The 26852-nt window shown below is 44.3% G+C and overlaps 1 protein-coding gene across 4 annotated transcripts in view; it reads right to left on the bottom strand.

Annotated features, from left to right (window-relative positions):
• The window catches only part of DET1 (DET1 partner of COP1 E3 ubiquitin ligase), a 59461-nt gene extending 37234 nt beyond the window's left edge, over positions 1 to 22227 (bottom strand). For 2 of the 4 annotated variants that reach the window (XM_030317420.1, XM_030317421.1), the window contains exons 1-4: positions 22135 to 22215; positions 14873 to 15965; positions 11886 to 12073; positions 2821 to 3012 (exon numbers count right to left, since the gene is read on the bottom strand). In XM_030317420.1, coding sequence (XP_030173280.1) covers positions 2821 to 3012; positions 11886 to 12073; positions 14873 to 15955 — 1463 coding nt within the window. In that variant the 5' untranslated portion in view covers positions 15956 to 15965; positions 22135 to 22215. Of the gene's footprint in view, positions 1 to 2820; positions 3013 to 11885; positions 12074 to 14872; positions 15966 to 21695; positions 21911 to 22134 lie in introns of those variants that run through there. The other 2 variants (XM_030317422.1, XM_030317418.1) reach the window with 2 other exon arrangements.
• Between the last annotated feature and the right edge of the window lie 4625 nt (positions 22228 to 26852).

Here is a 26852-nt window from a genome sequence, read left to right as displayed (position 1 = left end):
CTTTGTCTGAGCTGCTCGTGGTATGCACAGGGTCACTGTGAATTGTACTGTGCTGTCCTGAGTCACTGGCTCCTTTCTCTTTCCCAAGATAACCCTTAGTTACAGCCTTAACTACAGCCTCCTCTTTTCCAGACACGCTGCCCCAAGAGTATCTAGACCAGAGCTAGAAATGAAATGCAAGCCACATGTACACTTTTAAATTTCCAAGTAGTCACATTTAAAAAAGGTAAAAAGAGAAAGGTGAAATTAATTTTAATAAAATATTCTGTTTAACCCAATATTGGCATCCAAAATACTATCATTTCAACCTATAATCCATGTAAAAAATATTAATGAGATATTTCACATTCTTTTTTTTGTATTAAGTCTTTAAAATCTGATGTGTGACACTTGAGCACATGTCAACTTGGACTATTCACATCTTAAATGCTTAACAGCCACATGCAGCTAGTGGCTCCGATATAGGACAGTGTAGATCTAGACCCATATTTGAGTTGTTAAGAACAAATTCTTTTGAAAGGTTCTTCTTTTTCACACCCAAAAACAAAATACTAACTAGTCTGACATTTTTCATCGAATAATTCCATTCATCCCCATACTTAAATACATTTTCCCATATGCAAAGTAAGTGTCCTCTGGAATCAGGAACTAGAGATGTTCAGGGGGGTTGGGGCTGAATTAGGGTAAGTTCCAGAAAAATGAGAGCTCTGAAATAGAGAGCTCTGTAATTTCCCTTTTGGACAACAAACATATGTACCCATAAAGATACTCATAATCCCATTTCCAAGAATTTCTATCCTCAGAATTTAATCCAAATGAAGTTAATAGTGATGTAAATAAAGACGGCTACTCTATCAAAGCTCTAATGTAAAAATGCAGACCGAGAATAAAGGCTCAGCAACAGGGGAAGAGTTAAATCAACTGTGGTGCGTCTAACGAGGGAACAATATGCTGTCATCAGGACTGCTATTCGGAGGACTATGTAACAACACAGAAAAACATTTATAAAATACAAGCCGACTACAAAGTATTACTCTAACCAGGATGACAACTTGGCATGTGCAAACCTGCAGAACGACAAAGACGAGACTGGAATACACAATACAGGTGTTCAAGTCACAGCATTTCCTCTTCCAGTGCCTCTAATATCCTTACATTTCTCATTTTAAATTAAAAATAAGTGAAAAACAGGGGCAATAGCCATTTCCAAATTTGTCACTTAGGTTAATCTTTTCAAATCAGAGGCAGGTCAGAAAGGAGGGGAGTGTATCTCACACTACTTGACAATATCAAATGAGGCCCACGATATGCTTTTACGTGTGAAAACCACATTCACCTCACCCACATAATCCCCAACACACAAAGGGCCTGTAAGCAAAGCGAGTTGTCTGAGCTTCTAAATCTAACTACCAGTTTACAGGAAATATGAGAGACTGAGAAAAATAGTAAATACTACTCCAGGGATGCGGTGAGCAAACTTCAGAATGTGGAAAACACTACAGGACAAGCAACATGGTTTCTTCAACAATTTCACTGCAAGGAAAAGAGGAAGGAAGCGGAACGTATAGAATAAAACGGACTTAAGGGAGAAGCGACCAAATACAATGTATGAACCCTGTTTAGATCCTGATGGGAACACGTGGAACCACAAAAGAATATTTACAAGACAACAGGGAAATGTGAAAACTAGGTATTGGGTGGTCTTAATAAATTTTTGATAATTTTCTTAAGATAGAATGGTACTGAGGTTGTATTTTTGTAAGTCTTTCTCTTTTAGACATTACTAAAATATATATGAGCAAAATGCTATGAAATCTGGGATTTGCTTCATCATATCAAGGGTGGCATTTGGGGCGAGGGGGAGTGGTGGTGGTGGAAAGACAAAACAACACTGACCATGGGATGGGATGGCAACTGTTAAGACTGGGGGGTGGGAAAAAAAAAAAAAAAAAAGACTGGGTGGTGGGCACATGCAGGTTCATTACACTCTTCCGCTTTTATATGTTTAAAACTTTCTGCAATTAAAAAAAAGGTTAACTGTTTTTTGGAAACTGACTGAAATTTCCCAAAGGAAACACCATGAATGGTGATTAATCGTACAGAATATGTTACACAGGCCTCTTTCATACACAATGAAGCCGGACAGTGAAATACCAGCTACCACTGTTTCTATGTTTCTACGTGAAAAAGAGCTTCCACTCTCCAGCCCAGGGTTCCAGAACATACCTCCCCCGAAATAACCTCACGGGTGGCGGTGGTGCCCAATCCTCTCCCTAGTACCCAATACATCACACAGAACAACACAAGCTCCCAACGGGGGAGGGGGGGGTTCTGTGAAGAGGACATTTGTGAGGGAGGGACTGCCTGTAAGAGGTCAGTCTCAAGTTTCTAGCAATAATACAGTATCAACATTCCAGAATTTCTTCAAGTGAGGAAGCGGGAGTTTCTCCAAAACCTGCCTGTTCCCCAAACTATCTCTGCTAGCTTTTCTACCAGATAACACGGGAGATAAAATGATTTGAGTGAAATAAATTTAGAAAGTCTCAACCTACTGCTATTATGAAATGGCATGTGGTTTTATACCCTGGATACCTTTAAAAGGGAACAAACTCATCTGAATTGGATGTTTTCAGGAGAAGCAAAGGACAGAACTACTGAGACTAGTACCTACATGATCAAAAGCACTCACCACATTACAGAAACAGCCTGTCCCTCCAACTGAAGCCATGAGTACAAGCGGACATAGTCACAGTGAAATGATGTCCAAGAAGAGAGAGAGGGCGGGCCGCCCGTAGCCCTGAGGCTACAGTGATGGTGTACCTGATAGGGTGATCTCCACAAGTCTTGGGTCGCTCCATGACGGACACCCACTTGTCGTCATAGCTGAAGAGAGACAAATCAAGGTAGGGGCTACCGCTGTAAGACTGGGCACTGATGGGGAGCTGCCCCAGCAGCCGGCGTACTGCCTCCGTGTGCCCTCCATACTTGGCGTTTACGATAGTGTCTTTAAACCTAAAATAAAGCACCAGCGGGGAAGGCTGTGTTAGTGGACACACCAAGCTGTCTTGGATTTTAAGCTGATAAAACATGTCTAAAAACAACTCATTCTGTAAACAGAAATCTAGGTAATGCAGGAAGTCAGAGCTCTCACACATCCCAAGTCGGCCCGGCTACAAATATTCTCAGAAACAGAAAAAAATTCGCAATAGGAACATTAAATTACATTAGAAGAGTTAACAAAGACTTTCCAAACAAGTTTAAAAGGAGTGTGACTACTCTGTGACAGCACTTCCATTCAATTCTACTTCCCCCAAATAATAGCCTAGGTTTGCATCAAGAGTTCTAGAGAGCAAAGAACCCTGTAGAACAGAGTGGCCTCTCTCTGACTCTCCTTGGGATCAGTTATAAGCCAACTTCCATCAAAACTCTAGGGGCGCCAGGTGGCTCAGTCAGTTAAGCAGCCGACTTCAGCTCAGGTCACGATCTCGCGGTCCGTGAGTTCGAGCCCCGCGTCAGGCTCTGGGCTGATGGCTCAGAGCCTGGAGCCTGCTTCCCATTCTGTGTCTCCCTCTCTCTCTGCCCCTGCCCTGCTTGCTCTCTGTCTCTCTCTCTCTCTCTCTCAAAAATAATAAACATTAAAACAAAACAAAAAAAACTTTGGACGAACTACTCATTCTGTGTTCAAAGTTTACGAGCTAGCTACCTGTGCTCCTGCACAAACGCCAGCGTCTGAAGAACTGTCACGCGGACACAGAGTCACACATCTCACTTATTTTTAATAACAACAACCATGGGGCAATTTCTCACACTTGTAATGAATACCAAATTTAATACCCTTTGACCAAGCATTTCTCTTCTTGTGGAAATTTACCCTAAGGAAGCAATCCCATACTTAGAAAAATCTCTCTGCCCCTTTAATAAAGCACTGCTGATGATAGCAATAAATTGACAGAAAATTAAGAACCTAATGGAAAACCATAATTTTCAAAGACTGCATAGTAACAGTGGAAACATTTATCATAATGGTAAGTAAAAGAAACAGGCTACACTCTGTCTACACAGTATGATTAAAAAAAAAAAAAAAAAAAAAAAAAAAAAACAGAGAAAAAAATTAGTCCTAAAAATCAGACTGGTGGTGGGGGTGTCTGGATGGCTCAGTCGGTTAAGTATCCGACTTCGGCTCAGGTCATGATCTCGTGGGTCGAGCCCCGTGTCGGGCTCTGTGCTGACAGCTCAGAGCCTGGAGCCTGCTTCGGATTTTGTCTCCCTCTCTCTCTGCCCCTCTCCCACTCACCTTCTGCCTCTCTATCAAAAATAAACATTAAAAAAAAAAAATCAGACTGGTAGAAATACGTCAAAATAATTGTGCCTGTGTAATCACATTTTGTTTTTATTCTTTTTCACTTTCCTACAGTTTCTTAGAAAGAATGTCAACCATCAGTATGTATTTCTTTAACCTCTACATCAAAGTATATCATATGGTTTAAAATACAAAGGGAAAATAATTTAGTCCAGGGACGAAATATGACATCTCATCCCTGAAATTAATGGCATGAAAACCAAATAAAATAAATTTAAAAACTTAAACGTTCCTGACTTTGAGGAGACCAGAAAGATTGATGAGATGGGTTCTGTGTTTTGTCTTCACCATTAACCTGTGATTCTAGATGGACATTAACACCTCGTTTATGAGCCTAGCTATCAATACTGCTTTTCCGTTACTCTTCTTGACAGTAATTTTCACCACCTCAGTGTAAGTCATAAAATTAAATCTTGGGCCAAAGAGAACTTATTTCTTTCCCTCTGAAGGAGCAGGAATCATCGTTTTCAGCTCCTTGTCAGCCAAGATCCAGTACGACCTCTCACAACCCGCACCACGGCCTTGCCTGGCTCACTGGCTCCCAGTGACGGGGGCTGGCCCACGGTGAAAGCAGTGCTTTTCCAGCGGCACCACCACCTCCACTCGCCATGCTCCCCACGGACAGAAAGATGAAGCCGTCATCCCTGTGACAACTTGCAGCGTTTAAATCCTGGCTCACCGTCATTCTGTCCAGTTATGCCTCTCTCAGTTCGTGGGGATTTCCAAATTCGTAGAGATGATCCTTCCAGCACCATGGCCCCCTGGTTCCTGAACCTCCTCTCTGCCTCAGCCCTCATTCCGAGGTACTATGTCCTCAGTCTCACCATTACCCATGACTGCGACCTCTCTGTAACATCAGGGTGAGGCACCGCTCTCTCCAGCCTCCTCCTCGCCTATCTTTCCAGCCCATTCCCTCTACTCCCTGGATCTACAGTCCACTGATTCTACCAGTTTTTGTCACCCTACACCTTGACCATATCCTGTGTCCTGTCTCTTTCCTCAGGCCATGCTTCAATTCCACACTTAATCCACTGCACTCATCCTCCACAATGCTGCCTTCTCTTGGTTGGTGGCACTTCCCTGGAAAACCTACAGCCCTAGTTAAGCTCAACTCTGCCCGTTCCATGCCTGTATCTGCTCGGTGTTCTCCACGGCTGGAGGGAAACACACAACGCTCACTTAAATGTATAACCATGAACGTCGTGGGGCCCTCCTGCTGCAGGCACTCAGGCTACAGTCCCTGGTCCAGCCAGCCCTCCCACTCCCTCTGATGCCTATTTCATATCTCCACCAGGCCCACCCTCACCGAATGGCATCTCCTGCTTTGTTCCAACAAATAGAAGCAAGGAGAAGAGAACCTTGTGAGGCCCCCATCGGCGATCTGCACTATACTACTGTCTGTGCTGCGGTGTGAGACCAATCTCCCCGCTTGGGCACTAGGTCCCATCACCTCTCATATGCGACATCAACTCTTCCCCACCTTTTCCTAAACCGTGAGCTCCCCCCAGCTACACAGTCTCATCTGCACACAAACACGCCACTTCCCCCCCCCTCAGTCACAAAATAATAAAAGCACCACCACTCACCCCCTCCAGTGCAGGCATCATCTTCCAGCCCTCCCTGACAACAAAACTCTCAGAACACTTCTTACGGTACTGTCTCCAAGCCTTCTCTTCCCACTCTTCCTTAAACCCACCCCAGAGAGGCTTTCCCCACCATCCCACTGAAGCCACTCTCATGGAGCTCACCGACGACCTCCATGCTGCTAACTCCAGTAGCTGATTTATCTCTCAGGAGATACAGACCTGCCCTGGCAGAAGCATCTGACACTTCTTCCTGAGAAACTACCAGACCTCTCCACTTACAGAACCTCCAACCTTCTCCCCTGAACCTCACCCACAGCTTCACCATCACAGTTTGAGAGTAACTCTCTTTTGCAAGACAAAAACGTTAACTTAACAATCGTCTTTGACTTTGCTCTTTCCACGGCCCAAACCCCATCCTCCACTAATCTTTAGGGTTCTATTTTCAAAATACGTTGAGCACACAATTACAGCTGACCCATGAACATCACAGAGTCAGGAGTACCAACCTCTCCCACAGTCAGAACTCTGCATGCAACTTTGACTCCTCAAAAACTTAAGAGCCTACCGCTGACTAGAAGCCTTACCAGCAGAAAACAAACAGGAGATTAACACATATTTTGTATGTTACACGTGTTATAAACTGTATTCTTACAATAAAATAAGCTAGAGAAAAGAAAATGTTGTTAAGAAAATAAATCATGAGGAAAATACATTTACAGTTCTGTATTTACTGTAAACAGTCCACATGTAAGTGGACCCATGCAGTTCAAACCCATGTTGTTCAAGGGTTAACTGTTCCCACCCTGATCCAAGCCAATGTTATTCAATCAACAGATAATTACCAACAGCCTAGTATACGCCAGGCATGCTTCTAGGTGCGTAAATATATAAATATATATTCCCTGTGGCAGGAAACATATTTAGCGAATCCTTGCACCAGTCTCCTAACTGGTGTCCCTGCTTCTACCCCACCCTCCTACAGTCTATTCCAACACAGCAGCCAGTGACCCTGGTAAAATAACACGTGAGAATGTGTCACTCCTCTGCTCAAATGCTACACAATCTCATCTGCAGTTACAGCCAAAGCCTCAGAACAGCCTCAGGTGTCTGGCCCCACCTCTGACCACATCTCCAACTACTGGGCTTCTTCTCACCCCAGCCCAGCCACTCTGGCCTCCCCGGTGTTCCTCAAATGCATGAGACCCACCTCAGGACCTTCAGAACTGCACTACCTTTTTTTGGGAAAATGTGCCCCCCAGTATCCACATGGCCTGCTCCCTGACCTCCTTCAAAAGCTCTGCTCAGCTATCACCCTCGTGAGGCCAACATTGACAAGTCTACTGGAACAGAGCTAACAATCTCTTCTTGATCCACTCAAACCCACCAGACCTCCTAACAATTACAATCTTGCGCTGGACACTTGCCTCTTGGAAACCTCCACCCTCCTGCCTCCAGCTGGCCCACCTGGTGTTCTGCCACCCCAGAACTTCCCTTTTACCATCGTCTTCAGAGTGCTCTTTGCTTCTCTCTGGTTTCAGACTATTTCCTGTACCATACTTTTGTGTTTTATGTGGAAAACACGTCTTCCAGAGGCTTCCTTAGAAAAGGTACAGGAGAAGTGATTTTTCAAGAACTTACATGTCTGAAAAAATCTTTGTTCCACCCTACTGGATAGAAAATTCTAGACTCGGTATCATTTTTTTCCACAGACTTCTGAAGGCATGATTTTAATGGCTTCAAGCTTTTGGTGTTATTATTGATAAACACAATACCATTCTGCTATTTTTTTTTTTTTTTTTATTTTTGGGACAGAGAGAGACAGAGCATGAACGGGGGAGGGGCAGAGAGAGAGGGAGACACAGAATCGGAACCAGGCTCCAGGCTCCGAGCCATCAGCCCAGAGCCTGACGTGGGGCTCGAACTCACGGACCGCGAGATCGTGACCTGGCTGAAGTCGGACGCTTAACCGACTGCGCCACCCAGGCGCCCCTCTGCTAACTTATTTTTTAACATGTGAAACGTATGTTCTTTCTGAAAGTTTTTACAATTTTCTCTTTGGCCTCAATGTTCCAAATTTTCATGATGGTATGCCTCCATACAGGTCTTTTTTCCATTGGGTACTTGATGGAGCTGGTGATACACTAATAAAGACTTAAGAAGTATTTATCTGGGGAAAGAAGCCATGATTTGCAGCGCTTGCCAATTTCTGTGCTGTAAATCCTACTGCTGTGGTCAGTTTCAAGGTGCCAACGTGACATCACTGAATGTGGCATTGTCGAAAGATGAGCAGCAGCAGATTTTCAGTAGAGAGTGTATATATATATATATATATAGAGAGAGAGAGAGAGAGAGAGAGAGAGAGAGAAAGAGAGAATATACAGTATTTTCACCACACAGAGGAGATAGACACAAATACACTCAAGACCATAAATAATAGTAAAATAGTTAGGAAATAACTAATTTTTAATAATCACCACTTTTAGCAATAGCTTGCAAAAACTCCCTGCCATGTTTAACAACTGGCCCTCGTGAGCCAGTACAAGCCAGCCCCAGCACATCACTGAAAGGTCCTGCCAACCTGGAAGTTGGGAAACTGTCTTCACTACTGGGAAACTGTCTTACACTATTTCCTCTCTTCATTTTCTCCACCCACCCTCTGCAAATAACCAGATGTTGGGCCTCCTGGGCAAATTCTGTAATTCCTTTTCATCGTTTCTCTCCCATTTTCCTACTTTTATCTGTTTATTCTCCTCTCTCAACTATACCTAACAAAGTTTAAATTTCTGTTTTAGGAATGTTTCCTTTTTTATAGCTTCAATGATTTCAGTGATTGCAATACTGCTCCTTTATTCTTTACTGTTTTATTTTGGTCTAAAGATTTTCCTTAAGTAACTCATGACCCTCAGTGTTCCCCTCCTTTTTTTCTTTTTTTTTTTTTTTTTTAATGTTTTTTTATTGAGAGAGAGACAGAGCATAAATGAGAGAGGGGCACAGCAAGAGAAGGAGACGCAGAATCCGAAGCAGACTCCAGGCTCTGAGCTGTCAGCACAGAGCCCGACATGGGGCTCAAACTCACGAACTGTGAGATCATGACCTGAGCCGAAGTCCAGCGTTTAACCTACTAAGCCACCCAGGCGCCCCACCTCCTTTTTTTCTTGAACATTTGCTCTAACCTATAATGGATCCACTTTCACTTATTTTTTACCAAAAGATTACTGGAGACTGTAAAATTGAGCATTTAGATTCATGTGTTCACACGAAATGAAAAATGATTCCAATTTATATACACATTGTACTTTCAATGCAGCAAAGCATGATAAGATGGCTAACAAAATATATTAGGATCTATTAGGAATATATATTAGGATATATTAGGATACAATTCATATAAAATGTTATATTAGGATACAAATACGAATTTGAAGACAAGAAGAAACAATGTGAAATTTCAAACAGTATGGGAATAATTTGCTCTCTACTTTTTATATCAAATACTAACACCAAATTACTATTGCAACTAGGTTTCCCTGGCTATGTTCAAAAGTGTTACGTTACACACCATAAACGTATACGATGTTATTTGCTAATTGTATCTCAATAAAGCTGGGGGAAAAAAGCTTATAATAGTTTTAAAAACGAATATTTAATATACACTGAAAATTGCATCTTCCGCAATTATTCAAATTTAATAGCAAAAAAATGTTAAGATCAACTTAAAAATTAATATGTAAGGACAACTACAGTTGTTCAAAATCTTTTGGTGGTATGATCCAACATTTTGAGAATCACAAAGCTAGAACACCACCTTTCTCTTCAAACTTTATTTCTCCTGGGACTTCTTAAAATTTCACTTAATTCCAGATGCATTCTGAAATAATTAAAAAAAAAAACAAAACAAAACATAGCTTCCTATAATCACTGGGTGACTTCATTCACTCAACAAATACCTAATAAGCTTCTCCCACATGAAAGACACTGGCCTAGGTACTATGGATATGGCAGTGAATGAAACAGACAAAAATCCCTGCCCTCATGGGAGTTTACTTTCTTTCCAGTGACTTCTTTTGATGTTTTCACTCAGCCAGCTGTACCCAGCTTTGTAATTAGTTGATAATGATCTGCCTAATTTTAAAGTTAATTTTAAAAGAAGGAAATTTGTTCCAAAAAGAAAAAACCACAATCTGAGCCACATTCTGTCTCCAAATATCCTTCCATAACTGAACAGAAATGCTTAGAAGGCAGAAAATTTGTGTGAACCAGAGAAAAAGGAAAAGGCAAGTTAGCTGTCTGAAAACCAATACCCATTTCTAGTTGATTACTATCCTTTTATATAAAGATGATGCCACTGCATTAATGTACCTACTCTGCTCATTTTTCCTAGTGGCAGTAATGCTTATTCTGATTCTTCTGTTCACTCCAGTGTGATCTATCTTGAAACCTAAAGCAGATCTTTTCCCTAACTGGCCAAGGTTGGGGGAGCAATTTAAAGTGGCATCCAATGAGGCACTGACTAGAGTGGGATTCAGCTTGGGCCCTTGGCCCAGAGTAACCATTCATTTCACAATAATGTTGTACTCAGATAATTATATCAGAAGCTCTGGTTCAGAGAAAACCCTGTCTGATGATGGGGGGGGGGGGGGGTATTAATTTAGGGTGACCTAGGTGTTTGTGTCAGTATCTGAAGGTCTCTTCTTTGGGTTGGTCAGTTTCCCTAGTGAAAAATCTCTATTCTCCTGCATAAGGAGTATAAGCCTGGCTGTCATATCTTACCTTTCAGTTTGTTGGCTTTCATTCAATTCTTGTTTTTAGCATGACAATCTCATCCCTACTCTCAGCTATGCCTCACGAACATGAAACCAGGGCCTACATGGTTCAGTTTCTCAGGAGACTGAACCTCCAGCCTTCTGCAGAGGTGGAGAAGACACAGTCAATTGGCTAAGTAGGCTTAGAGAAAGGGGCTAAAGGGCCTGATTGCTCCTTTTTTTTTATTTTTTTTAAGTTTACTTATTTATTTTGAGGGAGAGACAGCACACACAAGCAGGTGAGGGGCAGAGAAACAAGGAAAGAGAATCCCAAGCAGGCTCCACACTGTCAGCACAGAGCCCAACGTGGGGCTCAATCTCATGCACCATGAGATCATGACCTGAGCCTAAGCCAAGAGTAGGACGCTTACCCGACTGAGCCACCAGGAGCCCTCTGATTGCTCCTTGCAAGAACTTCACCCAATCCTCTGAGTTTAAGCCCACATTACAGGTATCTTCAGAGGTACCTAGGGCCTCCAATTCTCTGACCCTTTCCAGAGTTCTCTGGTGCAAGGCAACTTGTTTCTTGATGGCTAAGCTCTGCAGTCTTGTTTCTGTTCTCTGAAGTGTGTCAAGTCAGTTACCACTCATCAGTTAGCTTCTCAGCTCCCAACACTGATTCCTATCCCGTCGCCAATCATCTCCTGCCTCTAATGTCTCTCCTTCCCATTCTCTTTGTTTTTGTTAAAGTTACACCTTTTACTTCTTTTTGTCACTTTAATAGATTTGGGGATGAAGCAGAGATAAATTCATGTGTTCAACACATCGTACCCTGTTTAACCAGAAGTTCTAAAATTATTTCCTTAAGTCGTATCACTCCACAAATACTTAAATGCAATACATATAATAAACGTATTCATGAGAACACAGCAATAAATAGTAAAGACACAGTCTCTATCTTTCCGTAGCTCACGTACAGTCTGGGAGGAATCACGGACAGTGTACTAGTAATTCCACAGGTGCTGGGAGATAGAAAGGAAAAGGTCAGGGTGACCCAAGGGTTTACCACAGGCAGACCTAACCAAACCAAGGTGGGCGGAGAGAATACAGGAAGAGTTTTTTGGAGGAAGCAACTACTGGCCTAACACCAGTGAATTGTCTAGAGAGATTAAGCCTGTTAAGCCTGAAAGAGCTTACCGGCGCTGGATCTGCCTTGCAAAATTGTTGCTAGAAGCTGAGCAGGGAAACTGGACTTCACTGTGCAGGGTGGCGTTACGGAAGAGGTCACAGAAGTTCTCAAAGAGCTCTAAAAGCTCATCGGATGTATTCTCAAACACAGCAATCACTTCTGTTGTCACCATATTGTACACCACAAAGAAAGATGCCTGCAGAAGAACAGAGAGAGCTTTGAGACAGCGGGTATGAGGCCATGCCTTGGAAACTTCTCACTTGGCTGAAAATTCAAACTACCCAAGGAAAACAAGCGAACCCTTCCACTCCTGCACTAGCACAACGTGGCTGCACGTGGTTCTGGGAAAGGAGGAGGCCTCGGTGGACTTGATCAGTCCAGGGCCATCAGTCATGGCCAGTGTCGCCGGATTTACCACTGGATCTGCTGCTAGAATTACTGAGCTGGCCCACGTATGTGTGTAGAAAGGTTTTCAATCTTTCATTTAGGACTGCAAATTCAACATTTTTCCTTCCTAGTAATTATTCCTGACTTGCTCTCCAACCCACCCTGAAATAAAAAGCACTTTTTTAAAATGCCAGATTTAATTCTCCCTCCTGCTGAGAAAGTAATTGGTAGCCTGTAGCTGCCTGTTGGCAAATTATTTTCTCTTGTATACGTACAGTTGAAAGTTCAATTCAGGGGCATTTATTTTCCCTCTTAAGATTTCTAACATGCAGGGAGACACCTTAAGTACACTGTGTCCTAAAACTGCCCAGGCAAGTTGTCACCAAGCAGGGAACTGCCACTGAACAAATGGAAAATCAGAGTCGCGTTTTCCATTTCTTCCTTCACAAGTGTTCTTTCAGCCAAGAGCATTTGTAAGACACATTTGAGATCTGTAGCAATTAAGATCAGAAGGGGACATCTGAAAAGCATTCAAATGCCACAGGTGGCAGGGTTACTGCTTTCTCTGAATGGGCCTCTGGGGGACAGGCCCTCTTCCTTTAAACAACCAGCGCTCTCTGCTCTGCCTAACAAGGAAGTTCCAGGAACCCCTGCGTTTTGTCACAATGAATGTGGCAGTGTGAATCAATCTGCAGGCTTCCAACAGGACTCTAGAAGTTTTCAGAACGTTAGGATTAGTACTCCCCCTCCTATGACTGACTTTAAGTCTCCATCACCAATTCCTGGAGCCACGTGGCCCACCTGTTTTACTAGTCATTAGTCCTTCCAGAGCTTTCATTACATGACTTTTTCGGTCACCTGGAAATTAAATACGGCTGTAAATTAAAGAGGTTGGAGGGTAACCTGAGAATAATACCCATAATATTAGCAAGGCTTTGTGTGTACATGTGCCTTTTACTCATTAACTTTATTGAAACCTATCAAATTAAACTGGGGAAGGAGGTGGGAGGACAACTAGGGCAAACTGGGTTTAAAGTTACAACCTCTGTCAGCAAAACACCGAGCTCCAGTACTGATTCTAGCTACAATTTATTACAGCTACCGGAAATAAGTAGGTCATGTTTTTTAGCAAAGGGAAGAAGGATAATCTCAAATGCAGCTACCACAGATGACTTAGTCCTTCCAAAAGAAAAAGGTAATTATAGCTCAAACCTAAATAAAAGATTGAGTCATGTCCTTTCTATATACGTGGACAACATTTGGATCATTTCAGGACTTCACCAGGATCCATCACAATTATATGAATATAAAATTACACAAACCTTTACTAGGCTTGTCTCCAGGGCAGACTGGGAAATACAAGACAGAAGGGTACAGAAGTCAAGGGCTTCACTGCCAACCCCCCATGACACATAAGATACACTAGATGCTCCTTCGTGATGGCTCAACGGGTGACTTCATCATTAATAGGGAAGAAGAAGAATCCAGAAAAAGTAACATCCAACCGTTATTACTCACCGCTCCCCCTCCCCGCCACCTTGAAGAATACACAGGCTATGATTCAGAAGAAAAATACTGGAAAACATTTTACCATGGATGCCTGGTAAGGTCTCAGGAAACAATGCCCTGTACAGTCTCTCCTACGATAGAAGCAACTGCAAGTCAGTGGGAGATACCAGACTCAGCCCCCTTTGTGGTTTACTGGTTTGCTCTCTATTCTCAATTCCCAAACTCCTATCTAAGGAGAGATTCTGGAAATAGAACAGGGGGGCAAAGGTATAGAAAGGTAGGTATCTTACTTGATCAACACTAAAGTGGACAGCCTCTCAAAGAGAAATGCCCAAAATACCCTGAATTTCAACATGGTGTTTCAACCCAAGAGTCTTACAGGTTTCTGTGCCCTTAACACCATTTTATTGCCATCTGAGAAATAGCTATCTCCCCTAAAGAGATCTTTTATCCAAAGTGAAAAACCCTAATACTTGAAGTCCTGATGATTCACTTGGGGGATAAGAAACTCTGGCTTCCTTTTAATCTTTTCACTGCCCTACAATCTATGCATGGGCAAGGTCAGAGTAAAGTCATAAAACTTAACTGCCAGATGAGCTTACCTATTAGTTACCTTCTGAAGGCTTTATGAAGAAGTATACTGACATTAACCATCTGGGCAGGAAAGAGAGGCTAAATTTTTAGAAAATGTTTCTGGTATGGTGGGCTCATTCTCATTCCTAGAACTAAAGCAGTCAGACCACTAATCACAGCCTCACAAAATCAAGGCAGGATTATCCACAGGCAGTCCAAACTTCGACCCTGTAGCATTTGGGCTTCTATCTCAGGGGTACTGAAAATGCTCTGCAGAAGAATCAGGGTAATAATCACAGAGTTGACTATCCACATGCCAATGGCTTGAGATTTAGCTTCCATTTGTCCAAATGAATACACGTGGCCAGAGAAAAATGGAGTCGTTTTGAGTTTGAGGCCTAGGAAAACAAAAATTCAAGACTACATGAAATGCGAATTTCAGAGAGGCTGGCTATAGGCAAAGACAGAAATGTTCCCATCTTCCCAAGGGGATGGGAGGAGCAAAGAGCAGGAGAGCACCGCATACCTGTGATGGATCCGTGACCCGCAGGGTGACCACGTCCTCACTAGTGTACTTGATAAACAGATGGTTTTCGTCCAGAAGCTGCATTTTCCACATGCGCAGCTGCCGCAGCTGGTCAAAGTACTGGAAGAAGCGCCTCTTGGCCATCGCACTCCCGTCCTGCTCCGCCCGGCGCCACAAGTACACCAGCAGCCGGTGTTTGAGGGAGTTGATGAAGGGATCTCGGAAAGGACTGGCCATGCCCGTCTGACTGTCCCGCTGCACCTCAGGGAAGACAGCTGACACGGTGAGGAGGTCATCCTCGTAGCAGAAGCGGCCGATGGTCCTCACGTCAATGAAAGTGCCTTCAGGGGTCACCTGGAAGACGTGGATGGTCTGCTGCTGCACTGACAAGATGGCCAGGATGTTTTTGTACAGGTACAGCCCTTGGTTGTGCGACAGGACCACTTTATCACACTTGAAGGTGCGCGTATCACATAGGCGGCCGGTGTGAAGGTCAATGATGTGGAGGGAATAGTCCTCCAGAGGGGACCGGGGGTTGGGGGTCACGGACTCACTGTTGCGATACACCTCGTAAAAAGGAGGATGCGGCTCATCCGGGAGGTAAGCAGCTGAGCCCACGATGACGCAGCGACAGTCGTCAGTGAAGAGGCTGCACTCCCGGTTCAGGTGCTCACCGTTGGCGGCCACGTTGGTGATGTGCAGCAGGACGAAGAAGCGTTCAAAGAGCCGGCCGCGGATGCTGACCGACCGCTGGTCATTGCCGTTGGACAGGATCTCCCCCTCATAGCCCTGCAGTAGGTCCTCGGCTGCCTGGCAGCCCTGGTACTCATAGATCTCGAGAGACGTCTGGTCTGAAGAGAAAGCAATAAAGTAGCGTCCATCAGGTGAGAATTTACGCAAGAAACAAGGAGGCTTTTCAACATTGACGACCGTGAAGTTGGGGAAGACATTCTGGTGGAATACTCGGACCTGATGCCAGTGGGTGCCTGCCTTGCCCGAGCTGATCCGTCGGCGTTCCAGGCGGTGAATGACATTTTGGTTCTGGATCCTTCGAGGTTTGATGGTGGAAACATGATGATCCATTATCACATCTCTGCACGGAAAAGTGAAGAAGTCACGAAAACAAAACAAAATTGGCCGAAGTACAAATATAGAAAGGTATAGAAAGTATAGAAGTATAGAAAGTCAAAGCTTTTCCTCCTTATACCCTGGACCCAGGAACTCCCAAGATGACAGTGATCAGCAGTTCTCCTTCTCAGATTAGAGTCAGAAAGTGGTCCCGACATTTCTGAGTCTAAAAACAGGTTTGAGGGAAGGACCCGATTCACTAGGAACACCTGCAAAGCACGCTTAGATGTTGGGAATATTCAAGAGAATAAACCTAGAACTACATCAGAGTTGTTCAGTGTTAACAGCAACATTCAGTGCACATTCATTAAAGAAATCTATTTACTGGGCTGTTAAGATGTCCATACTACCCAAAGCAATGTATAAACACAATGCATCCCTATCAAAATCCCAATGGCGTTTTTTGCAAAAATAGAAAAGTTCATCCTAAAATGCACAAGTGATCTCAAGGCACCCCAAACAGCCAAAACAATTTTGTGAAAGAACAAAGTTGGAAGACTCAGACTTCCTGATTTCAAAACATATTACAAGGCCAAAGTAATTTTTTTTTAAGGTGTGGTACCAGCATAAAGACAGACAAATACACCAATGGAATACAATAGAGAATCCGAAAGCAAACCCTCACAGATGTAAACTCAAGATTCAGAAGTTCAGAGAACCCCAAGCGTGATAAACACAAAGACATCTATGCCCAGACCCATCACAGTCAAACTTAAAAACGGAAACACAAAGTAGAAATCTTGCAAGCAACCAGATAAATGATATATTGTCTGGAGGGGAACAATGCAATCATCTGTGGATTCCTTGGGAAACTGTGGAAGCCGGAAGGAAGCAGAAAGTTTCTGAAGCGCTAAGCTGCCTCTGTGTCACCATTCAAATCTCAGCTAAAACAGCAACTTCTCAGATTCTCCCTACCTTCCCATCCACACCAACTGTCATTCCACCCTATTTTGTTTTCTTCAGCCCTTCTCACTTTTTAAATTATCTTGTTTACCTTTTTAGTATCTGTCACCACACACAAGACCCCAGGTACCCTGCCCAATTCCTTGCTGAATCCCCACCACCACCTGGGGCAGAACCCGAGGCACAGCAAGTGCTCACAAGTAGGTTAAATGAATGCATGGAACAACACTCAAAATGGGCCCTGCAGGGTAAAGAATTCACAAGGCAAAGTAAAAGAGGAGCGTTCACTTGGAGGAAATACACTTGGAAGGAGAGAGGCGTGATACATTTGGGAATAGAGATTCCAAGTGATTAGAGCCCAGGAAGCACAGAGTGAGTAATAAAAGAGAAGCTTAGAAAAGCAGACTGGAGGCAGACTAGAAAACACTTCACACGTCACGCCAGGCCACACCAATGCCACACCAGCTATTGTGGGTTTTAACCAGGAGTGACTGACCTAATCTATATTTTAGAAATAAAAACATATACACAGTGTGGTATTTATTTATACTCTGCCTCCTTCTAAAAGGGATCTGAAATGCTGTACATAAGTATAGATACTATCTGGTCCAGTGAAAGATGTGCATATCTCTATGACTGAGCAAACTAAATTTCTCAAACTGTTAGTCACAACTCATTGATGAGGCTTTGAAATAAATTCAGTGGATATACCAGACATTTTAAAAAGTGGAACAAAAACAGAAAACACCGAACTGTATCACATACAGTAAGGGTAAGTACTATTTCATGAAACTTTTGTTTCAATTATACATATGAGTTACACGCACTGGGTGAGGATATAAAATATATTCCCTACTGATCTAGATTACAGCAAGAGAGCGCATAATGCCCTCAGGCCAAATCTAGTCTGCCTGCCTGTTTTTGTAAGTGAAATTTTATTGGGACACAGCCATACCCATTTATTTACAGGTTACCTATGGCTGCTTTTGTCCTACACAGGCATAGATGATTGGCTGAGACCAAAGACCACTGGGCCCACAAGACTGAAATACTTACTATCCGACCCCTTGCAGAAAAAGTCTGCCAACCACTGATCTTGGGCACTGGTTCCTAACTGGAGCAACTGGAGCATCTGGAGACAATGGTTGGTTGTCCTAACTTGGGAAGGAGGGGTGTTATGAGTGTCCACCAAACAGAAGCCAGGGATGCTACCAAGTAAACAGGCCGGCCCCCCACATTTGGACCAAGAGGTCAATAGTGCTAAGGATGAGAAACCCTGATCTACAGAAATATCTGCACGTAAATAACAAGAATGTCTGCGGCAGGACCGTTAGAAATAGCACGAACTGACGACACTCCAAATGCCCAGCAACAGAAGACTAGATAAATTCTTCCAGGCATATTCATGCAGTGGAATCTCATGAAGCAATAAATTAATGCTTAGCTAATTAATGTTAGCTACACATAACAACCTAAATGAATCTCAGAACACAATGATGAATGAAAACAGCAAGCAGCAGAGTATTTTGTTTCTCTTCACATAAGCTTCAAACAATTTCTAGTTTAAAAGCCATCAATAGGGGCGCCTGGGTGGCTCAGTCGGTTAAGCGCCCAACTTCAGCTCAGGTCACGATCTCACGGTCCGTGAGTTCAAGCCCCGCGTCGGGCTCTGGACTGATGGCTCAGAGCCTGGAGCCTGCTTCCGATTCTGTGTCTCCCTCTCTCTCTGCCCTCCCCCATTCATGTTCTCTCTCTGTCTCAAAAATAGGGGCGCCTGGGTGGCGCAGTCGGTTAAGCGTCCGACTTCAGCCAGGTCACGATCTCGCGGTCCGTGAGTTCGAGCCCCGCGTCAGGCTCTGGGCTGATGGCACAGAGCCTGGAGCCTGTTTCCCATTCTGTGTCTCCCTCTCTCTGCCCCTCCCCCGTTCATGCTCTGTCTCTCTCTGTCCCAAAAATAAATAAACGTTGAAAAAAAAATTTAAAAAAAATAATAAATAAATAAAATAAAATAAACATTAAAAAAAATTTAAAGATGGGTATTGAGGAGGGCACCTTTTGGGATGAGCACTGGGTGTTGTATGGAAACCAATTTGACAATAAACTTCACATATTGAAAAAAAATAAAAATAAACTCTATTTTGTCTGATATAAAAAAAATTAAAAATAAATAAATAAATAAATAAAAGCCATCAATAGATATGGAACACAAATATCAAAAGCAAAGGTATTATAAAATTAGAACAGTGGTTACCTGAGAAAAGTAAGAAACTGGATACGGGTTGGGACACACTGGCAACTCCAAGGTTACATTTTTTTCCTAAATCAGCACTCACTGTACTGTCATTCTTTAAAGATTACATATATTCAAAGTATTACTTGTACTCAGAATTTTTAATCAGAAAATAATTGTGAAGAGAAAACTAAGGTAGGACAATAAGACGAAGCCAGACGTACGCAGAAAGGCACACCACACGGACCTGCAGCACTGCCAACCGTCTCATTTGGCCCTGATTTTCTCAGGAGCCAGAGCAAAAAGGAAAACACAATGAGTTACAGAATGTGCACGGCCAATCAGATACAAACTTAATAACAGATGCTTGGAAGAAGCGGTGGGAGGTTAAAAGCAATCTCCTAAGTTTTCTCAAAGACCCTTGGCATGATCAAGTGAGCAAAATCCTCCACAGCTGACAACAACACGGTATTAAGTCACACACAGCTACTCCTTGTAACAGTGACATTATTGATGTGGCTACTCTGATTCAGCCTTAAAAACACAGTATTAAGGTTGAAGCATTTTAAAATACCAAACAGCATACAAAACTGCCTCACTCAATCCCTGCCGAGGGCAATCCTGCCAACCTAAGACTGGGTTGGAGTCAGAGGGAGACCAGACCGGGATGAGAAAGGCAGACGAGGCCCAGGAACAGGAGGAATAGGGACCAGACACCATCTAACAGACGAACTGCTGAGTCGGATAAAGTGCATACTAGAGTTGCTCAGCTAAGAAAGAGCCACTGATCATATTAAGCAAAACAGATGCTTAATTCTAAGAAAATTGGGATACACTTTGCATAGTCCCATCTGAAATTCTCTGATTTGTCTTTTATATATATATATATATATATATATATATATATATACATACATTTTTTTTTTGAGAGAGAGACAGAACGAGTGGGGTACAGGCAGAGAGAGAGGGGGACAGATGATCCGAAGCAGGCTCCATGCTGACAGCAGACAGCCCGATGTGGGGCTTGAACTCACAAACCACGAGATCATGACCTCAGCCCAAGTCAGATGCTTGACTGAGCGACCCAGGCGCCCCTCTCTGATTTGTCTTTTTAACAGAAAGACACCAGTAACTGGGGTGATGGGTGTGAAGGGGTGGGGTGAGTGGAGCTGACGACCTGTTGGCTTCAGCTCCAAATCGTACAGGAAATCGTCACTGAATTTCCTTCCCTCAGCGTGCGTGCTCTCTCTCCCTCTCTGTACGTACACACACACACACACACACACACACACACACACACAATTTTATATCACACAATTGTGATTTTGAGAGACATGGAGTTTTTCAAGGCTTTTTCAATTTGTTCTCTCACTGTTCTGATTATAAAAGTACACGCTCATAAAAATTCAAACACTATAGAAAAAGTATGTAATGAAAGTCCCCTCTAGTCAGGGTGAGACGAAAAAAGAGAGGAACTTACGAGTGTCCTAAAATCTGGCCCTCTCCCAGCTCCCTTAGGCCAGTGAATGGCCTAGCAACTCTCCAGCTAGCAGGAACCAGAAACCTGACAGTCTTCCTTGATCCCTCTTTCCCTTGGCCCCCTGATCAGTCACCAAACTCTGGAGACTTTACCCTCTAAACAGTCCTCTCTAATCTTCCACTTACTCCTATCACAAGCTGCCGGCACCCTTCTCCGAACTTTTACACTTCAAGTCTGCGTTACTGCACCAGCTTCCTACCTAAATCCACTCCTTTCAACAGCCAGAGTGACCTTTCCAAAATGCTTTGGTGACCGCGTCCTTTCCCCTGTGGACTAATACAGGTCAGTATCTCCCCACTGCTCTTAAAGAGAAGAATCAAGCCCTCAACATGCCGACCAGGTGCTCAAAGGTTTCAGCTCTGCCTCTCTGGCCTCATCTTTTCCCGTTAACTCTAACCATTTATTTTCTTCAAGAGGGACCCTACCTCCTGTCTCGGAAGCTTGGCACCTGCTGTTAACCAAATCTAAAAATGCTCTCCTCCTCCCTTTGCTGAGTTAACTCCCAATTCAGCCATCAGCCTCATAATCACTTCCTCAGAGTCTTCCTTCGACTCCCCATTAGCTAAAATACTAACTTACTGGCCACACCTCTCCTTCACGGCACTTACCACGCTTGCAACTCTGTCCCTGCATTTTACTCCTATCTGTGGCACTAGGTGGTGGGTGTTCTGCACGCCCATCACACTACATGACACCTCTCAAGCTTCATCTCCTGCACGTTGGACCTGCCTCACGCCAAGCTCTTTGCCAACTCAGGTATCCACAGGTGCTGTTCCCTCTGCCCAGAACGTCTTTCCCCAGGCCCTTGCCATAACTTCTCAAGTTGCAGCCTAACTGCCATCTCCTCCAGGAAGTCTTCCCTGACCATTCTCTCCAACACAGGGCTCCCCGTTTATTTTTTGTCTTCTCCACAGTAACAGCCACGACTTGAATACGCACTTGTACTTGCAGGGTTGTGCGTTTAATAATTTACTCCCCCCACTAAACGGTACCCCCCGGATAGGAAGCAACCACGTCCACACCAGTCACCGAAGTTTTCTCAGAGCCTAGCGATGGGGCTGGCCCCTCGTGTGCGTTCGGCACGTTTTTTATGGAACGAGAAGAAAGCCTGGCTGGATCGGGCCACTAGCTCGTCGAGTGGCACTAGACCTGTCCTTTTCCTCTGCTGCGTCTCGGCTTCCCCACGGGGGCCGGTGCACCCCCCCCCCCTCAATTCCTCGTGACAGCTTCCAAAAACGGTAAGGGGATACCGATGGGCGGGCACACACACCCAAGGGGGCGCCCCCGGAAAGAGAAGCCCGGGGCGGGGCCTCAATGGGAAGAGACCGCTCAGGGAGGGCGGGGGCCGCGGAGCCTCGGCGTCCGGCAGGGAGGGGGGCCGCCCCGCGGGGGGAAGCCGGGGAGGCCTCGGGAAGGGTCTGACGGGCTTGGGGGCTGAGCCAAGAAAGGAGAGGTCCTCACCTGTACGCTCCGGGTTCAAAGGGCCGGGGAGACGGACCCCCCGGCCTGCTCGGCACGCGCCTCCCCCAGCCCCGCCCCCGCCATGCCTCCGGCTCCGGCGGCTGTGAGTCCCCGCTTCCGCTTGCCGCCGGAAGTGCGGCTCAGCAAGAAGTGGGGAGAGCGCGGCGTCGTCGTCAGCCGGCACCAAGAGAAGTTACAGCGCACCCTGGTGCCTGGAGGGGGGATCGAAACCACAGGGGCCCAGTGGCTGTGAAGGAAAAATTAACAGGGAGCCCTAACCTGGTCACGTTGGTGATCTCTTACGGTGAGGTCTCCGCGCCTGCAGGACACGTTTGCAAACACATGGGTAAAATTAATGTTTCAGAGGCACCTGGGTGACTCAGTCGGTTAGACGTCCTACTCTTGATTTCGGCTTGGGTCACGATCCCAGGGTTCATGAGTTTGAGCCCTGCATCGGGCTTGGAGCCTGCCTGCTTGGGATTCTCTATCTCTCCCTCTCCCTCTCTCTGCCCCTTCCCTGCTTTCTTTCTCTCTCTCTCTCTCTCTCTCTCTCTCTCTCTCTCTCTCTCTCTCTCAATAAATAAATAAATAAAACTTAAGGGGCACCTGGATGGCTCAGTCGTTTAAGCGTCCAACTTCGGCTCAGGTCATGATCTCTTGGTTGGAGCCCCACAAAGGGCTCTATGTTGACAGCTCAGAGCCTGGAGCCTGCTTGGGATTCTCTGTCTCCCTCTCTTGCTGCCCCTCCCCCACTTGCTTGCACTCTTTCTCTCTCTCTCTCTCAAAAATAAATAAACATTTAAAATTTTCTAAAAAAATAAATAAAACTTAAAAAAAAATTTTTTAATTAATGTTTCGCCTCGTAATTAGATGCACCCATTCATCGGCCAGGAAATGATCTGCTCTGTGTTGTCTCCTCCCTCACAGCGAGCACTTGGACCACTGGACTGTATTCATTTCTGAACACTCTGCCCAAAGCAGTTGCTGGCACGTAGTGGAAGTACAGAGAAGCTTCTTGCACTAACCTAGTCCCATAACCTCTACTTGGACAGTCTGCCCCCAGATTTCCCTCTCTGCCTCCTTTGGATCATTCAGTCCTCTGTGCATGAGTCACCTGATGGCTTCCTGGCTGCTTTCACTCCACTGCCACCCGCTGTTTTCTGTTAGCACTCATCACTGTCTGATATTACCTGATGTGTGTGTGTAAATTTCTTTCCCTGTTCTGTTTCCCTTCCCCCTTCTAGAATGTCAACTCCATGAGAGCAGGGATTTTGTCTTGTTTTCTGTTCTATCCTCACCTACAGCTGGGTTTAGCGTCTTGTAAGTGCCCAGTAAGGATTCAGCCCACGAATGAAGGGCTCTGCCCACATTGCTCGCAGCAATCGTAGGAGGAAGGAACGTTAATTAACCTTTACAGATAAGCACACAGACTCAGGAAGGGTAGGTAGCACAGAGGAAACAGGCTGGGTTCTCTGTCCAGCCTTGACATTTCCAGACTGTGTTCTCAGGTACTGACTGCACAGTTTTCTTTTTCTCTTCTGGGAAAGGAAGAGTTGCCTGCCTAGTAAGGTTATTGGAAAGATTAGAGGTGGTATACTTAAAGCGGCCTGCACAGAGCCTGGAATGCGGTAGGTGCTCATTAAAGTATTATTGTAATTACCCAAGATCAACTCCCTTGCCCACCCATGATGCAGTTGAGACCCCAACAGGTACCTGACTTGTACAAATTCATACAAACACAAACGGAAGAACTGAGACCATGACCCAGGATTTCCATCGCCCCTCTCCCCTCTTCCAGGGTTATCTCCTCTAGTACCAAATTCTGACTCTGCCTTTCGGGTTCCTACATGATTTTAAGCAACTCACTCACCTTCTCCAAGTCTGTATTCTTACACCTAAAATTGGGGAGGGGCGCCTGGGCAGCCCACTCAGTTAAGCATCCAACTTTGGCTCCAGTCATGATCTCACGGTTTGTGGGTTCGAGCCCTGCATCGGGCTCTGTGCTGACAGCACAGAGCCTGCTTGGGATTCTCTGCCTCTATCCCTCCCCTACTTGCTCTCACTCTCCCTCTCTCTCAAAAATAAAATAAACATTAAAAAAAAAAACAAAATAAAATTGGGTAATTATCTGGCTTGATTATTAGAGAGATCACATAAGAGAATGTAGTTTACACTATCAAGTGCTACCCAGATGGAAATGTTTGGGGCCTGCTGCCTCTGTGCTGAGCCTGGTAATTAAAATTAGGAGCTTCCCTGGCAGCAGGTGTTGAAGAATAACTCAAAAGAAGCTTCACACCTCACACCATCTACAAAAACCAATTCCAAATAGACCAAGACTTAAATATAAAGGCCAATCTATGAAACTCTTACAAGGAAACATACGCATAATTCTTTATGACCTTGGATTAGGCAACAGTTTCTTAAGTATAACACCAAAAGCACAAGCAACCAAAGGAAAAACATAGATAAATTGAGCTTCATTAAAATTTTAAAATGTTTGTGCTTCAAAAGACACTTACGAGAAAGTGAAAAGACAATCCGCTGAATGGGAGAAAATATTTGCAAATCATATATCTGATCAGGGTACAGCATCAAAAATATTTCTTAAAAAAAACCCTTGCCGCTCAACAACAAAAAGACAAACCAGTTGAAAAGCAGGCAAAGGATCCAAACAGATATTTCTTCAAAGAAAATATACAAATGGCCAACAAACACATGAAAAGCTGCTCAACGTCATTAGTCATCAGGGAAATACAAATCAAAACCATAGTGAGATACCATTCCTCAGCCATTAGGACAGCTATAATTTTCAAAAAGGAAAATAAATATTAATGAAGATGCAGAGAATGGGAATTCTCTTATACTGCTGGTGGAAATAAATGCTACAGCCATTGTGGAAAATAGTTCAGCAGTTTCTTAAGAACTTAAACACGGAGTTCCTGTATGACCTAGAAATACTTCCTTTAGATATATGATCAAGAGAGATAAAAACATGTCCTCATAAAAACTTGTATACAAATGTTCATAGCAATGTTATTCATGATAGCTACAAAGTGGAAACATCTCAAAGGTCCATGAATGGATGGGTGGGTAAACCAAAGGTGGTATATCTATATGATGGAAGATTAGTCATGAAAGGATTGGAGTGCTGATATGTGCTATGACATCAATGGACCTTGAAAATATTATACTAAGTGAAAGAAGCCAGACATAAAAGGCCACATATTGCCTGACTCCACGTATATGAAAAATCCAGAATCCCTGAAAATAGAAAGTAAATTAGTGGTTGCTGGGGGCTGAAGAAAGAGGGGAATATGGGAATTTTGCTGATAAATACAGGGTTGCTTTACAGGGTGATGAAAATGTACTGGAATTAGATGGGGGTGTTGGTTGCACATCTCTGTGAATATACTCAAAACCACTGAACTGTACATTCTTATTTTTTTGTGTTCATTTATATTTGAGAGAGGGAGAGACAGAGCATGAGTAGGGGAGGGGCAGAGAGAGAGGCAGACACAGAATCCAAAACAGGCTCTGGGGTCTGAGCTGTCAGCACAGAGCTGAACGCAGGGCTCAAACCCACAAACCGTGAGATCATCACCTGGGCTGAAGTCAGACGTTTAACCGACTGAGCCACCCAGTCGCCCTTGAACTGTACATTTTTAAATGGTGAATTCTATGGCATGCACATTATATCTCAAGTTAAAAAACAAGTGGGAGGAGCTCTAACCTTCAGGTCGTCCCCAGCTCCGTGGCTGGGGTAGTCTGTAGAGACAGCTGTGAGTGGGCTGCAGGCCTTCCCCTTCTCTATTCAGCCCCTCTTCAGGGGTCAGCCCAACCTCCCCCCCCCCCCAGCCCTCCCTATCCATTCCCGCCCACCATGGAGAAGGCAGGACTTTCTGGAGCTCCTCTTATTTCTTCCAGGAAAGCCTTCCCTGTGGGACAGAGTTTAGACCAAAAGCATTCTTGGACATTGAGTTCATCACAGTTTTCCCTCCACTTTTGTATATGTTGGAAATTTCCCATAACAACAGCGACGACAGCAGAGAGTAAAAGTCCCCTCCACCCTGTCGGGCATCCAGGCAGCCTGTGTCTCTCTTCACTGATAAGCTTACTCTCAGGCTTCGCCTACGTGAAGGCAGAGCAATGGAAGAAATTCCCTTCCCCTGGAATGTGGACTCCTAGTGCCCTGTCCCTAGCATAACACTGCATAGGGACAACAGGACAATAGGGCCTTGCCTTCTTTTCTCTGCTGACCTCTGGCATATAAGTTTTCCCCAAGAGAAAAAGGGGGTGTTAGGTTGCAGTGAAACTGGTTTCATTTGACCTCCAGTACTTCCTACTTCCTGGCTTAACCTATCTGCACCTCAGTTTTCCCATCTGTAAAATGGGGATAGTAATTGTAGTACCCGTACTATAAGGTCAGCAGGAAATAAAATTAAGTATTGCATTTAAAGCTCTCAACACTCTGCCTGGCACATCTTCCACGACTTTTAGTGGTGTTACATCCAGATAAACCCATCATGAGTTGAAAATATAAGTTGAGGGTAACCTGGGTGTCTTGGTCAGTTAAGCATCTGACTCTTGATTTTGGCTTGGGTCGTGATCTCATGGTTCGTGAGATCGAGCCCCGCATCAGCCTCTGGGCTGGGGGTATGGAGCCTGCTTGGGACTCTCTCTCTCCCAATCTCTCTCTCTCTCTCTCTCAAAATAAATTT

Source organism: Lynx canadensis, chromosome B3 (assembly GCF_007474595.2).
Source record: "Lynx canadensis isolate LIC74 chromosome B3, mLynCan4.pri.v2, whole genome shotgun sequence".
Taxonomy (NCBI): Eukaryota; Metazoa; Chordata; class Mammalia; order Carnivora; family Felidae; genus Lynx; species Lynx canadensis.
The sequence above is the reverse complement of the archived record's forward strand: the minus strand, read 5'-3'. Positions and strand labels throughout refer to the sequence as shown.